The following is a 14,282-nucleotide window of genomic DNA, read 5'->3' as shown; positions in this document are numbered from 1 at the left end:
ACGGGCTCTAGGCGTGCGGGCTTCAATAGTTGTGGCACGTGGGCTCAGTAGTTGTGACTCGCGGGCTCTAGAGCACAGGCTCAGTAGTTGTGGCGCACGGACTCAGTTGCTCTGTGGCATGTGGGATCTTCCCAGCCAAGGGATAGAACCTGTGTCCGTGTCCCTTGCATTGGCAGGCAGATTCTTAAACACTGCGCCACCAGGGAAGCCCCAAAAGCATTATTTTTAAATTAAGGTATGTACATTATTTTTTCAGGCATAATGCTATTGCACACTTAATACACTACAGTATAGAGCAAACATAACTTTTATATGCACAGGGAAACCAAAAAATCTGTGTGACTTGCTTTATTAAGATATTCACTTTAGGGCTTCCCTGACAGCCTCCTGGCATTTACTTCTTTCCAACAAACAAGCTGGTCTTGGAGGCACTTGAATATGATGCCATCCTAGCCTACAGGGGTGGACAGGGACAGTACAAGGCCCAGTGCAGTGATAACAGCTACCACTGACTGAGCAGGATGTGTGGTAAGGCATGGACCAGTAACAGTCCCACCCCCCATCTAGAGAATGAAACTGAGGCTTAGGGATTTCAGGATCTTGCAGTTTCAGGACTTAGTCTGACTCCAGATCAGGATGCTTCTTTAACAGGTAGGATGCTTCTTTAACAGAGTCCCTGCAAGAATATTTGAGCAACTTGCTACAGACTGGGAGAGGGAGAAACTGCAGGTTTCACTGTATTTTCACGCATACCTTCAGTTTGTTCAAACATTCTGACATGTGCTATGCACTGAGGATGTGGAAAGACAAACCTAGGGCTGGCCCTCTCAGGACTCAGCCTTCAACTTAAACTGAAAGGTGAGGAGAGGCTGAGTCATGTATTACCGAAAGTCAGAAGAGGGGACAAGTAACTGTTTCCAGAGGGGGTGACATTTGCCCCAGGCATTCAACAGTAGCAAACCCAGACCCGGTTCCTGGCTCAAAGTATCACAGCCCCTGTCCTCAGCGGCTTCAAACCCCAGTACAGTTTTTCCAGTTTGAGGACCACCTACATCAAAAACGTCCTGGTGCTATCTTTAGCAAACAGTAGACTCTGTTGTTAATCAGCCAAACGTATTCATTGACTAAGATTGAAAGTGTAGGTAGATTTAGAGCAACAGTACCAAGTAACAGTGAAAAAAAAAAGAAGTCCAGGTGCTTGTTAAAATGTGAATTTCTTCCTTCCCCACCGGAGGAGAATCAGAGAATTGGGTAAAGCAGGTCTGGCAAACCACACTCAGGTTTGCCAGGTGAATGGGGAAAGAAATCACGCCAGGAAAGGGGAACCGTATCGACAACGGCTTGGGGAGTTCGTTGTAGCCTTCAGGCACTGGGGTCGCCGTTCAAGACTGTAGGCTCTCAGAGGAGAGGGATCGCGTCCGTGCTGTTTATCACCGGGGTCTCGGAACACTGTAGGGCCTCATAAATATTTGTGAATACGCTGGCTCCCAAGGCAGAAGTGACGGGAGAGTCAAACGGGAAAATGAAGAAGTCAGAGGAGGGAAAAAACGGTGTTTCTAAGGGGATGAAAACTTTCCCAAAAGGGAAAAGGGAGCTCCGTCTAACACAGGGCGTTGCGGAGGCGACTAATGCGGGAAAGGGCGATGAGTCCTGGGGGCTGCAGCGGGGTAGAAGACGGGAGGCGCCTTCTTGCCTCTCCAGGCGACGGAAAGCTGAGGTCACCTGGCACAGCGCCAGCAGCAGCTGCGAGGACGCGCCCGCGCTTCGGCGGGAGGCGGTGTCAGGCGCTGGTCCCCGGGGGACTTTCCCTTCCGTCTCCTCTGGAGGCGAGGCTTAGAGTTCCGCCCACCGCCCGCCCAAGCCTTGGCTTCGTTCGGTCCCCACCAAGGCCACTCCCCCGAGCCTAGGTCAAGCCGCTATAGCTGCCTCGAGGAGCCAGAGCGGTCCGTCCACCTCCCTCACCCGAGACCACGCCCCCGATCCCGGGCTGTCCTCTTTCCTCACGGAGTCCCGAGACGCCGAGCTTTGGCCCCGCCCCCAACGGGGCCCCGCCCCCGCTACTCCGCCCAGCGACTTGAAAAGGCTGGGGCTGCGGCTCACTTAAGAGTCGCGCGCTGGGCGTGGGGCGGTGCTGAAGAATAGATCCTGAGGCGCCGAGGCTGAGGCGAGTTAGACGCCGGGAGTGTCCAGGGAGGCGCTGCGCGACAGGAGTCCGTAGCTAGAGCAGCCCCGGAGCAGAAGCAGCTGCCGCCGACCGCGGAGTCCAGCCGAACCGGCCATGGCGTTGTCGATGCCGCTGAACGGGTTGAAGGAGGAGGACAAAGAACCCATCATCGAGCTCTTCGTCAAGGTGAGCGCTCGCCTCCGTCCCACCCCTCCGAGCCCCCGGCGCTCGCCCGGCCGCGGGGGGCGGCGTCCCTGGGCGCTCCTTAGCCGCAGCGCCCCCGCGCGGCGCCCCGCGCCCGGGCCGAGGGGGAGCGCCGCTCCCGCGCCCCCGGGCCATTGTCTTCGGCCGCCCGCGCCTTCCAACCACCGAGGCCCGTCGAGGGAGCCGGGTTGGGACCGGGACCCCAGAAAGACAGCACTGCTGGACGGGGGGGGCACCGCCTCCCGCCGCGCTGGCCTCGGCGGACGCCGCACCGTCGTCCCGCGTGCGGGTGGGACGAGCTGCCCCCCTCCCGCCGGGTGCCCCGGAAGCCGCCAACCCGTGGGACCCGTGCACGGCTGTGTCCTGTCACCCCCTCTCCCCCGCCACCGCCCGGACGCCCGACCTCACCTCACCCCACCCCAGCCCTCGGCTCTCCCAAGTTCACCCCCAGCCCGGGAGGCGAAGCCTCGAACCCGTCGTGAGCTGATGAGCTGAACTTCTTTGAGTGCTTTCTGAGCGTTTCGCTCTCGGCTGGTAGGAAACTGTAACTTTAATTTTCGATTCCATCTGAAACAATTTTTTAAAACGAGCAGACATTCCTGGGCCTCAGGAAAAGGCCGAGATTCCCAACTTGGGTTTTTCTGTCTTAGTTATTTTACCACCATCTGATTTTCTTGTTTCTCAAGCGCGAGTGTTTTGTATGATGCAACATTTTGGCTGCTCCCCTCGGTGTTGCTGCCTCGGGAAAGATTGTGTGTGCCCTTTTGTTTTGAAAGAAAAACTGTTGAGGGAAAGAACTCCTCACTTGCTTTGGCTTTAAAGGGTTGATTTTTCCCTTCTGGTCTTTTCAGTTTATATATCCTGAAACTACCATATTTGTAGACAAGTACTACCTCTAGCCCTTTCCTTTTTTCTTTAATATTTTTCGTTTTAGCAAAGATGAAAGATAGAAGTTATGAACATCTGGATTCAACTGCCTCCCTCAAAACTTCTTTAAAATCCTCGAGATTTTCTTTCTTAGTCACTTACTTAAGCAGGCTCTTTCAGAACCAGGTGAATTGGAGAGTTTAACAGAAATCCAGAACAATTTTATTCTTTTTTTCCTGAGTTTTTATTTTAAAGAACGGGAGACACTGAAGGGTGTGTTTAAGACATGGAACGAAGAAATGATCTGCAAGTGATGGAAACAGTGTTTGTTTTAGGATTTTCTTTCAGTTATCAGTTATAGAAACATTTGATTCAGGGAACTGAAACAACAGACAGGTATAGAACCCCCAGAATATCTTCAAAGAGTCTCAGTTGCTTCGAGTGGCAGATATAGTACTTTGAGATGCAGGGAATGTAGGAAGAAACCTGAAATAAGAAAAAGGAAGAGGAGTGGGAGACAGCATGGAGAAGGGAGAAGAGTGGGTCAGAGATAAATGTTAAAAAGTTTTAACTGAGCCAGGAATAGGAATGAATTTCCATAAATTCAAAAACAGTGTATCTACTAAACACCTAAAAAACATGTTACTTAAACATGTTACTTTAGAAGTATCATTAAGTTTAGTGTCAGATAAGGGTACTATCAGTAATGGCTTCTTTTCAGCATTGTACTGGAGGTCTAGCCAATATAATAAGACAAGAAAAAGAAATAAAGTATATGAATTAGAGATGAGTAGATCAATGCTTAATGCCCTACTTACTATTAATTTAACTTTTGTTAGAAGGAGAGAGGTGTTTCCCAAACTTTAGTCACTTGCATACCCCTTCTTAGTTTTCCATATATGTGTTGAATTGGTATTATTATTTACTAAATTCAGCCCGTTTTTTAAAAAACATAAACACATTGCCCTAAGCAATACCTGTGAAAATGTGGATTAGGTGTGGTGACTATATTTCTTATGTACGTAACTATTTTTTTTGTGTGTGTGTGCGTGCATAACTATTAAAAGAAAAAATGTTCGTGAGCCACCTAAAAGCATCCTGCTTATCACTAGTTGTAAGCCTCTGTCACTGGGCTTGTTGGCAGAGAACCAGGTTCAAGTCACAGTTTTGCACTCACTGGCTGGTTTAACCTGGGCAAGTTGTTTTCCCTCTCTGAGACTTGTTTTCCTCCTTTGTGGAGTAAGAAATGAAATGTTTTCTGCTGTCCTGTGGTTCGGCATAGGCAAAACTTTATACTGATGTAAATCAGGATAGCTGTTTCAAAGGGGAAAAAGGGGCCAGGTAAATTGTAGTAAAGAGTGTTCTTATAGTTTCTAAAATCTATGTGTGGGAAATGCAAGTGGGGGAAAATCCCCTTGTAAATACAATTATTTTGAAAGCAGTGAAAGGGCAGAGGCTGTGGTTGTCCAGTGTGGTGTGTTAAGCAGTGTTAATTATTCTGCCAAGAGATATCTGAGTTTGTATCAGAAACCTATTATCTACACTTAAAAGAAATGAGTTTAAAAGTGCCACCTGTTTAGGTAGCATTACATTGAACAGAAATAGGCTAGGACCTTCCCAACTAGTGTGACTGGACTCACAGCTACATTTCTTTACTTGTGTGTATTGTCTTTGGAGATGTCTGTCCATGAGCCCAGTGAATCCTCATCACTTGTATAACAGCAGTGCTCCATTTTTGTTTGTTTACCGCAACACCTATAGGATAGGGTACCCTCCCAATAGTAAAAGAGGCTTACAAAGGCAGTCATCCTCAAGAGTTAGAATGCCCTCTTTCCCTACCCTGCGGGGCCTAGTAGATGTATATATTTTGATACACCAGCCCCAGTTGGGGACCACTGATTAATAGGGTGAAGTTCAAACCCTTTAGCAAGGTCATAAGGTCTCTTATCTGCTGTCGGGTTTCTAATCCAATTTGTCCACTTACTAATTGTGTGTCCCAGGACGCATAAACCTCTCTGCCTCATCTGCATAGGTGGGATATTAATAGACCAACCTCATGGGATTAAATTAGTTAATATATGTGGTGATAATAAGCTTAGAATAGTGTCTAGTATACAGTAAGTAAATAAATGCTAGTTGTGTGTCATTTTGTATATACTTATTTGTATGCTCATCTCCCCTGCTAGATAGGCGGTAAGTTCCTTGAGGGTAAGGTCTGTATATTGTTCTGAGTCGGTACCAAACTGGGTACCAAATAGTTGAAATGAGATTGTTTCCTTCTTTCTGAGCATTTTGGTGTCAATATATGCATCTGGCATGCTTCGGAATTGAGAGCTACTTACTTATTAGAACCTGGTAATCTGACTCTCAAACCTTGGTCCTTCATTTGTTCAACTTTGCCTAGCCTCCAGCCTCCGAAACTCTGTGTAGTTTTATCTATCTTTTTTCCCCTCCATTTTTTGGGTACTTCTGAGCTTTTCATGTATCTGCCATACATTTTCCACCAATATTTCTTCTTGGTTACGTTCAGAATTTGGAAGCCAAGATTTCTGTATTGGGTAAAAGTAAATATTGTGTTGAACAACAAAATGAGAGAAGTTGAGAAGAGACTGAATTTTTGGATTTTTCCTTTCCTTGCATATGCCTAACTCCTATTGACGCTGCTGCCTTCCCCCCAGCCCCCACTAGAATCTTTGGTATGATGTGATGGTATTTCTGATTTTGGTTTAGGAGGAGTCCCTTTGCAGAGTTTAGTTTTATTGGTTGGAATTTAAAGTTGTTGGCATGCCATTTTGCATTGGGACACTCACTGTTGGCAGTCATCCCTAAACTGTTAGAATTGGGGTGGTGTAAAAAGTTAATCTGGTGCAGAGTGGCTTAACACATAAGAATGCTTCTTTTCAGATATTTGGCAGGATTTTTAATGTGTGTGGACCCTGGAGCCAGACTGCTTGGCTTGAATCTGGCTTCTAGTAGTGTGTCAGGGAAGTTTCTTCAGTTCTCAGTACCTCAGTTTCTTGACCTCTAATATCAGGATAATAATAATAACACAATTTTATAGGGTTGCCGAGGGGATTAACTGGTGATCTACGTCTATTAATTAGGGTAGTCTAAGCTTCTGTAAGAAATACTGTAATCTGCCTCAAACAGTGGTTCAGACAAAATGGAAGCTTATTTCCTTTCTCACTTAGCAGCCCAGGGAGGGTGTTCTAGATGTTAGTGGCTTTTCTCCGTAGAGTCATTAGGGACCAAAGTCTTTCCAGCTTCTTTTTCCACCAACCCCCATAGCATTGTCATCCTCACAGTTGACAGAGCTGGTTGCTGAGAAGTCCTGGTTGCAGCAGTGGAAGGTGAAGAGTATGGAGGAGGCTCATCTCAAGACCCGCAGCCCAGAACTTCTACCTGTCACTTCCTTTCATACTCCAATGGGGAGAACTTTAATCACATGGTTTCGTCTAACTGCAAGGAGTGCTGGGAAATATGATCTAACCATATATCACGCTATGTAAAGTATTAGGAATAGTGCTTGGCACACAGTAGACACCTATTTTTGTTGTTGATGATAGATAGTATATTCTTTTTTTCTTTTGCTTTTTTTTTGGCCATACAGTGTGGCTTTGCAGGATCTTAGTTCTCCGACCAGGGATTGAACCCAGGCCCTTGGCAGTGAAAATGCAGAGTCCTAACTGGGCTTCCAGGGAATTCCCAAAAGTATATTATTCTTTTTTTTTTTTTTTTTGCTGTACGCGGGCCTCTCACTGTTGTGGCCTCTCCCGTTGCGGAGCACAGGCTCCGGATGCGCGGGCTCAGCGGCCATGGCTCACGGGCCCAGCCGCTCCGCGGCATGTAGGATCTTCCCAGACCGGGGCACGAACCCGTGTCCCCTGTATCGGCAGGTGGACTCTTAACCACTGCGCCACCAGGGAAGCCCTATTCTTTTTTTAAAAAAAAAAAAAATATATATATATATATATATATGTTTATTTATTTGGCTGTGTTGGGTCTTAATTGCAGCACAGGGAATCTTTCATTGCAGCACGTGGGCTCTTCCTTGTGGCGTGTGGGCTTCTCTCTAGTTGTGGTGCACGGGCTCCAGAGCGCATGGGCTCTGCAGTTGCGGCATGCGGGCTTTCTAGTTGTGGCCCGAGGGCTCAATAGTTGTTGCGTGCGGGCTTAGTTGCCCCGCGGCATGTGGGATCCTAGTTCCCTGACCAGAGATCAAACCCACATCCCCTGCATTGGAAGGCGGATTCTTAACCACTGGACCACTAGGGAAGTCCCCCCTCCAATAGTATCTATCTATCTATATCTATCTATCTATATCTATCTGTATAGATATCTTTTCTTTAAATAGGCTTTTTTAAAAAAATTAATTTATTATTTTTGGCTGTGTTGGGTCTTTGTTTCTGTGTGAGGGCTTTCTCTAGTTGCGGCAAGGGGGGCCTCTCTTCATCGCAGTGCGCGCGCCTCTCACTATCGCGGCCTCTCTTGTTGAGGAGCACAGGCTCCAGACGCGCAGGCTCAGTAGTTGTGGCTCACGGGCCTAGTAGCTCCGCGGCATGTGGGATCTTCCCAGACCAGGGCTCAAACCTGTGTCTTCTGCATCGGCGGGCAGATTCTCAACCACTGCGCCACCAGGGAAGCCCCCTCCAATAGAATATTATTCTTAAATGTGGGCTTCATTAATAGAATTCAGGGGATTCTGTAAATCCTTGAAATTACATTTAAAATTCTATATTAGTCTTCTTTTGGGGGGATTAGGAACCATTATTTTTGGGGGGGTTAGGAACCATTGTTCTAAATGGTGGCATTCTGAGTGTCGAACATAATTCATACAGGCAAGGTATAGAAGAAAGGTTTGGGCTACATGATCGTTAAAGTCACTTCCATTTTATTATCTGTGATTTAAAGCATTTGTTGTCATGAAGGAAGTGCCTAATACTGAGTTAGGTACTAGTGGAGATATAAGAAATTATGGGAGATATAAGAAATTATGAAACATTTTCCACCTTTAGGTTTATAAATTTTATTGGAAAGAAAACAATACAGGATGGTACGTGCTTAACGAGCCAAGTGTGGTTCACATTAAGTTGGGCCAGGACATATGGGGAAAGATGGAAGTAAGCTTTAACTTGACCTTGAAAAAGTGGCTGGAATAAGTGAATTGGGAATAGCCAAGAATGGGAATATTAGTTTTGACATCATTTGTAAACTCGTTATGCAGGAAACAGTAGACGGATGATACTTTTGAAGAAGAAGGACCCAGCAATGATTCAAACCCATAGTGCCAGGGAGAGAAGTTATTTAAAAGTTGAGAATGAGACTTTTAAAACCTAACTTTTAGGGCTTCCCTGGTGGCGCAGTGGTTGAGAGTCCGCCTGCCGATGCAGGGGACACGGGTTCGTGCCCCGGTCCGGGAGGATCCCACATGCCGCGGAGCGGCTGGGCCCGTGGGCCATGGCTGCTGAGCCTGCGCGTCCGGAGCCCGTGCTCTGCAACGGGAGAGGCCACAACAGTGAGAGGCCCACGTACCAAAAAAAATAAAATTAAATAAAATTAAGAAAAAAAAAAAACCTAACTTTTAGTCTTGTTTGTCCTCCCAACACTTCCCTACTTTTTGGATTGCTGTCTATTCAACAACTTCCCAGCAGCATTTGGGAAGGTGCAAATGGATTGTACAGATGGACAAACTCTCAGCTGTTTTTTTACAGTATAAAATGGGAGTTCTTTTTTTAAAAATTAATTTTATTTATTTATTTTTGGCTGCGTTGGGTCTTCATTGCTGCACACGGGCTTTCTCTAGTTGCAGCGAGCGGGGGCTACTCTTGTTGAGGTGCGTGGGCTTCTCATTGCCGTGGTGTCTCTTGTTGCGGAGCACAGGCTTTAGGGGCGTGGACTTCAGTAGTTGTGGTGCATGGGCTCAGTAGTTGTGGCTTGTGGGCTCTAGAGCGAAGGCTCGGTAGCTGTGGTGCACGGGCATAGTTGCTCCGTGGCATGTGGGATCTTCCCGGACCAGGGCTCGAACCCATGTGCCCTGCACTTGCAGGCGGATTCTTAACTACTGCGCCACCAGGGAAGCCCAGGAGTTCTTTATATTTTGTTTTGAGCGCAGGCTTTTTTTTAAAACACAGACAGATGAAATAAATTTTCTAAAGGCAATGATGCTGAGAACTTTGTTTTAATAATTGAACAAAAACTAACTCAACTTCAAGACAGTGTTACATTGGATGAATTGGTTTGACATTCATTTGAGGTTTCCATAGGGGAAAATTCAGGAGATAGAAATGAATGTAAAAATGTGAAGTTAATGGGAACTCTATTCTTATTATGTTTTGTCTGAGCTGTTCTTGAAGACCTAACAGTGCCTCTCTGAGCAAAGGCCAAGGTGATAATTTTGGTTAAATGTAAAATTCTGAGAGAAAGGGGTCCAAAATGGGTAAGAGATGGGAGGATTCTGAGACAAGGTGGCTGAACACATGAAAGGTCTAACGGTAAGGGGCGGGTGGGTGGGAGGGATAAATTAGGAGGTTGGGATTAACATATACACACTACTATATATAGAGGAGATAACCAACAAGGACCTGCTGTATAGTACAGGGAACTATACTCAATATTTCATAATAACCTATAAAGGAAGAGAATCTGAAAAAGAATGTGTGTGTGTATAAAACTGAATTACTGTGCTGTACACCTGAAACTAACATGGCATTGTAAATCAACTGTACATCAATTAAAAAAAAAAGCCTAATGGTATGAATAATAATAGGAAAGAGGCAATGCGGAGGACCTGGCTATCACTAAAAATCTGAGTTGGTTTGGAAGGATGCTTACAGAGATGCCTGGAAGCTGGTAAAAGGATGGTGAGCAAGACTTTCCCACTTCCTGTTTCATTGGCACTATGGAGCCTCAGTGTTCTAATGTCTCCTGAATAGGGAATTAGTGAGTCTATAAAAGGGAAATTTGTTAGTCAGGATGGGAAGTGTGATTAAGGCATGAATTAAGATTTTGATCAAGTAGTGGAGTAAGTTAGGATAGGTTTGCCCATTGTATAGGTTCCTGTAGAAAATGGAAAGGGAGTTTCTGAAGGAAAATAGCATTAAGGTCGTGATTACAAACTGTTCAAGTATGATTTAACAGAAATCTAAACTTAATTCAGGGCATAAGTTTGTGAATTCTCTTGGAAGTTTTAATCCTTTTGTCTTTTTGGAGACCTGACTTTTATCTATCAGTGCTCAGTACCAAGAAATGGTGTAAGGAATATCAGTTAACCTTGTTTGGTTTCTGTTATTTTCCTTTATTTAAAATATAAAACCAGGAGACTGTATTAGTCTAAATTTATGAAAATAACTTATGTAGATAAATGAGACTATATTTGAAAGTTGTGCCAAAGATGGCCTAGGAGTCTTTTATATTTTAATATCAATATTTTGAAGAGGGCTTCCCTGGTGGCGCAGTGGTTAAGAATCCGCCTGCCAGTGTAGGGGACACGGGTTCGAGCCCTGGTCCGGGAAGATCCCACATGCCGCGGAGCAACTAAGCCCGTGCGCCACAACTACTGAGCCTATGCTCCAGAGCCCACGAGCCACAACTACTGAAGCCCGTGCGCCTACAGCCCGTGCTCTGCAACAAGAGAAGCCACTGCAATGAGAAGCCCGTGTACCGCAACGAAGATCCAATGCAGCCAAAAATAAATAAACAAATAAATTAAAAAAAATCTATTTTGAAGAAGTAACAATATTAGAACCAGGGCCATGTATTGACCCTCAGAGCATAGATTTTGTTCTGTAGATTTTTTTTTTTTTTTTTTGCTTTGCTTAGAGCTGAAATACAGTGTAACTCTAAGCAAGAGGTGTAACAGGTTTTTTACACTTTTTTGGTAATAAAATTATACTTCCAACTTTACAGGTGAAATAATTCATTTTTGTGAAAAGAATTAAGTTTTCATTAGAATAGTAAAAATGTCAATCGTCTGTAATAATTTAAGTATTGAATTTTACCATCATGCAGCATAGCTATTTATTTGTATGTGTGAGAGAAGGGAAAAGGAGAATCTGAACAAACATTGGAGAATACAAAAACAAACAGTTAGATGAAAGCTGAAGTAATTAAGAACTTTTTTAACAATATGTGAGTTCTATGCATGTTTTCCTCAGCTAACAACCAGTTGCTTTATTATGGAGGTGGACACGGGGTGGTAGATTGCTAGAGTGAAAGTTCATTAAAAGCTAAAGACAACCGAATCAGGCCGTTGTGCTACGTAGGGAAATGGAAGAGTGGTGAGACCAGACTACATAGACTAATCAAGAGAAAAAGAAGATGGTTAGACTTAAATGAAATTTTGGCTTTGAATATACATATGCACAAGACTTAACTGAAAAATTTGCAGAGACATAAACTTATGAAGAGTATGAAGTTTTGTATTATTTGATCTTCTGAGTTACAGAATATTTTAGTTAACTCAGGAATCTACATTTTTGATTTAAAAATGTTGAGGGCTTTTTGATTCTTCATTATATCAAGTAAAAACTGTTGCTAGCCATCAATAACATAGATTTGATTTACATTTTGTAATTGTCAGCAGGACCCTTGATTGCAAATGTACCTAAAAAAAGTGACTCAGAATAAATAGTATCTAACCGTAGTCTGTTTTAGTTTAAATATTGGCCCTCAATTTGAAAAGTAATGTCATTTTCCTTCTGCTTCCTAGTATATTCATTTGTATGTATTGTGCTTTAAAAAAATGTTTTTTTTCCAGTTAATAAAAGCAACTCTTGGGCTTCCCTGGTGGCGCAGTGGTTGAGAGTCCGCCTGCCGATGCAGGGGACACGGGTTCATGCCCCGGTCTGGGAAAATCCCACATGCCGCGGAGCGGCTGGGCCCGTGAGCTGTGGCCGCTGGGCCTGCGCGTCCAGAGCCTGTGCTCCGCAACGGGAGAGGCCACAGCAGTGAGAGGCCCGCGTACTGCAAAAAAAAAAAAAAAAAAACAAAAAAACTCTTGTTTACTGTAGACAACTTAGAACACAGAAAATCACCATAAAATAAAAATTATTTATATCCCCTTTTTCTTGAAATGACTGCTATTGCTATTTTGTTATGTGTCCTAATCTTATTCATAAACTTGCGTGAATTATTGATGACATTTTATGTATAATGTTTTAATGTTCTTCATGACAGCAGAATTCTTGGAAGAATGCATAGTGAAGCCCAATCTAATATGTAACATGTATTGAGTTATGTGAGTTGGTTTAAAGAAAATTAATTTATTTAGGTTTTATCAGAGAAACTCAGATTGGATTTACCTTCCTAATGGCACTAAAAGAACATTTATCCTGATTGATCTTTGCTTGAAGAAGGGAAGCTTTTATGTTGTGAAATCTGCCAACACCTAGAATTGCTCATAGTATAGAAATTGATTAAATGGTTTGAAGGTAGGCCCTCCTTTGTGCTCTTTAGGAGAAACCTGTTTTGAAAAGTCAAATTATTTTTTAGTATTAATTTTCCCCTTCAATAACTGTCTAGTAGGTGAGGTATGCCCATTTTATAGTTGGAGGATATAAGATGCAATCTTTGTCTAGGAACAGTCGAGTACAGTATAGGGATCTTTATAGAAGCAAATATTGAATACTTTCCATGCACTAAGTGCTGGAGAGGGAAAGAAATAAGAACAGGTTCCCTTGTCTTCAAGGAGCTTACAGAACAGCTTAATGGACAGAGGATGAGTAAATGAGCCATGGTTGATGATGGCTTTTTCCCATGTAATACAGTGACTTTTTGTCTCATATGCTTTTTAAAGTCCAGTTGAATTAAGACCTTTAGAAATGATTTATGTGGCAACCTACATGACATAATTGACTTAGAGATGAGTGAAATGTTTATGTTGTATTCTAACAGATGAAGGGTAGTTAGTATTACTGAATCTACCAAGTACTATATATTATCAGTTTGGAGAAACTTTTATCCTTTCCCTCAATAATTAGTTGTGTTATATTCTGTAATTTTGTCTAAAATAAAACTGTGATACTTCTTGCCATAAATCTTAAATGGATCCTACTTTCTCTAGTTGTTTATTGGATTAGATACAAACTCCATGATCTAGCATTCATAGTCTTTCAGATCATGATCCTGACTTGTGTTTTCAGTCTTTTCCCCCACTGCAGCTGCAAATATACCTCATGTTCTAGGCAGATTGGTCCTCAACATGCCCTGTACTACTCTGCCTTCATGGAAGATTTTTGCTCTTGTTTCTTTCGGTTGAAATATCTTCGGCTTTGCCAGCCTCTCCTCCTACCTTCAATTTCTGCCTGCCAGAATAGTATTTGTTCTTTTTTCATTCAATCGTTTAACAAATATTGAAGCACTGTTCTAGGGACTTGGATACATCAAAGAACATTATGGCATTCATATTCAGTTGGGGGAGGCAAAAAATAAATGTATGTCTACTAGTGAAAAGTGCTATGAAGAAAAATGAAATAGGGTAAGGAGTATAGAGAATGATGGGGGGTGTGCTCTTTTCGATTTAACAGAACATTCTGTTGAGTATGTAGCCTTGCAGAAAGTAGCATAGGGAGGCGAGGGCAGAATCAGGGAGACTCAATAGGAGGCTGTTTAGTAATTCAGGTAAGAAATGATGGTGGCTTGGACTGAGGTGAGAAGTAGTCTAATTCTGGATATATTTCTAAGATGGAGATCACAGGATTTCCTGATGGATTGGATGTGGAACGTGAAAGAAGGAGAAGTCAAAGATGATTCTGAGATTTTTGTTCTGAACAACTAGAATGATGGAGTTGCCATTAACTGAGATGGGGAAGCCTTTGGGAAGGGCTAGTTCTGGTGGAGAGATCAGGAGTTTAGTTTGCGATGTGTTAAATTTGAATATTTTAAGACATCATGGAACCTGTTGTCTAGTGAGAGAGGCATATGTTAAAAAAATACACAAATATAGTATATAATTACATTAAGGACAAGAACAGGGTGTCTTGAGAAAGAATGACAGGAAATTCAATTTAGATGGAAGCTTAATGAGGACTTCTTTGAGAAAATGACTTGT

At 43.5% G+C, this 14,282-nt stretch overlaps 1 protein-coding gene across 1 annotated transcript in view; it reads left to right on the top strand.

The window, feature by feature from the left end:
* Nucleotides 1-2,000: 2,000 nt before the first annotated feature.
* CLIC4 (chloride intracellular channel 4) overlaps nucleotides 2,001-14,282 on the top strand; it is an 83,251-nt gene continuing 70,969 nt past the window's right edge. Inside the window, exon 1 of the mRNA XM_030874250.3 lies at nucleotides 2,001-2,350. Within this exon, the coding sequence (XP_030730110.1) occupies nucleotides 2,279-2,350 (72 nt within the window). The 5' untranslated portion in view covers nucleotides 2,001-2,278. The remainder of the gene's footprint in view (nucleotides 2,351-14,282) is intronic.

This window comes from Globicephala melas, chromosome 1 (genome assembly GCF_963455315.2).
Source record: "Globicephala melas chromosome 1, mGloMel1.2, whole genome shotgun sequence".
Taxonomy (NCBI): domain Eukaryota; kingdom Metazoa; phylum Chordata; class Mammalia; order Artiodactyla; family Delphinidae; genus Globicephala; species Globicephala melas.
The sequence above is the reverse complement of the archived record's forward strand: the minus strand, read 5'-3'. Positions and strand labels throughout refer to the sequence as shown.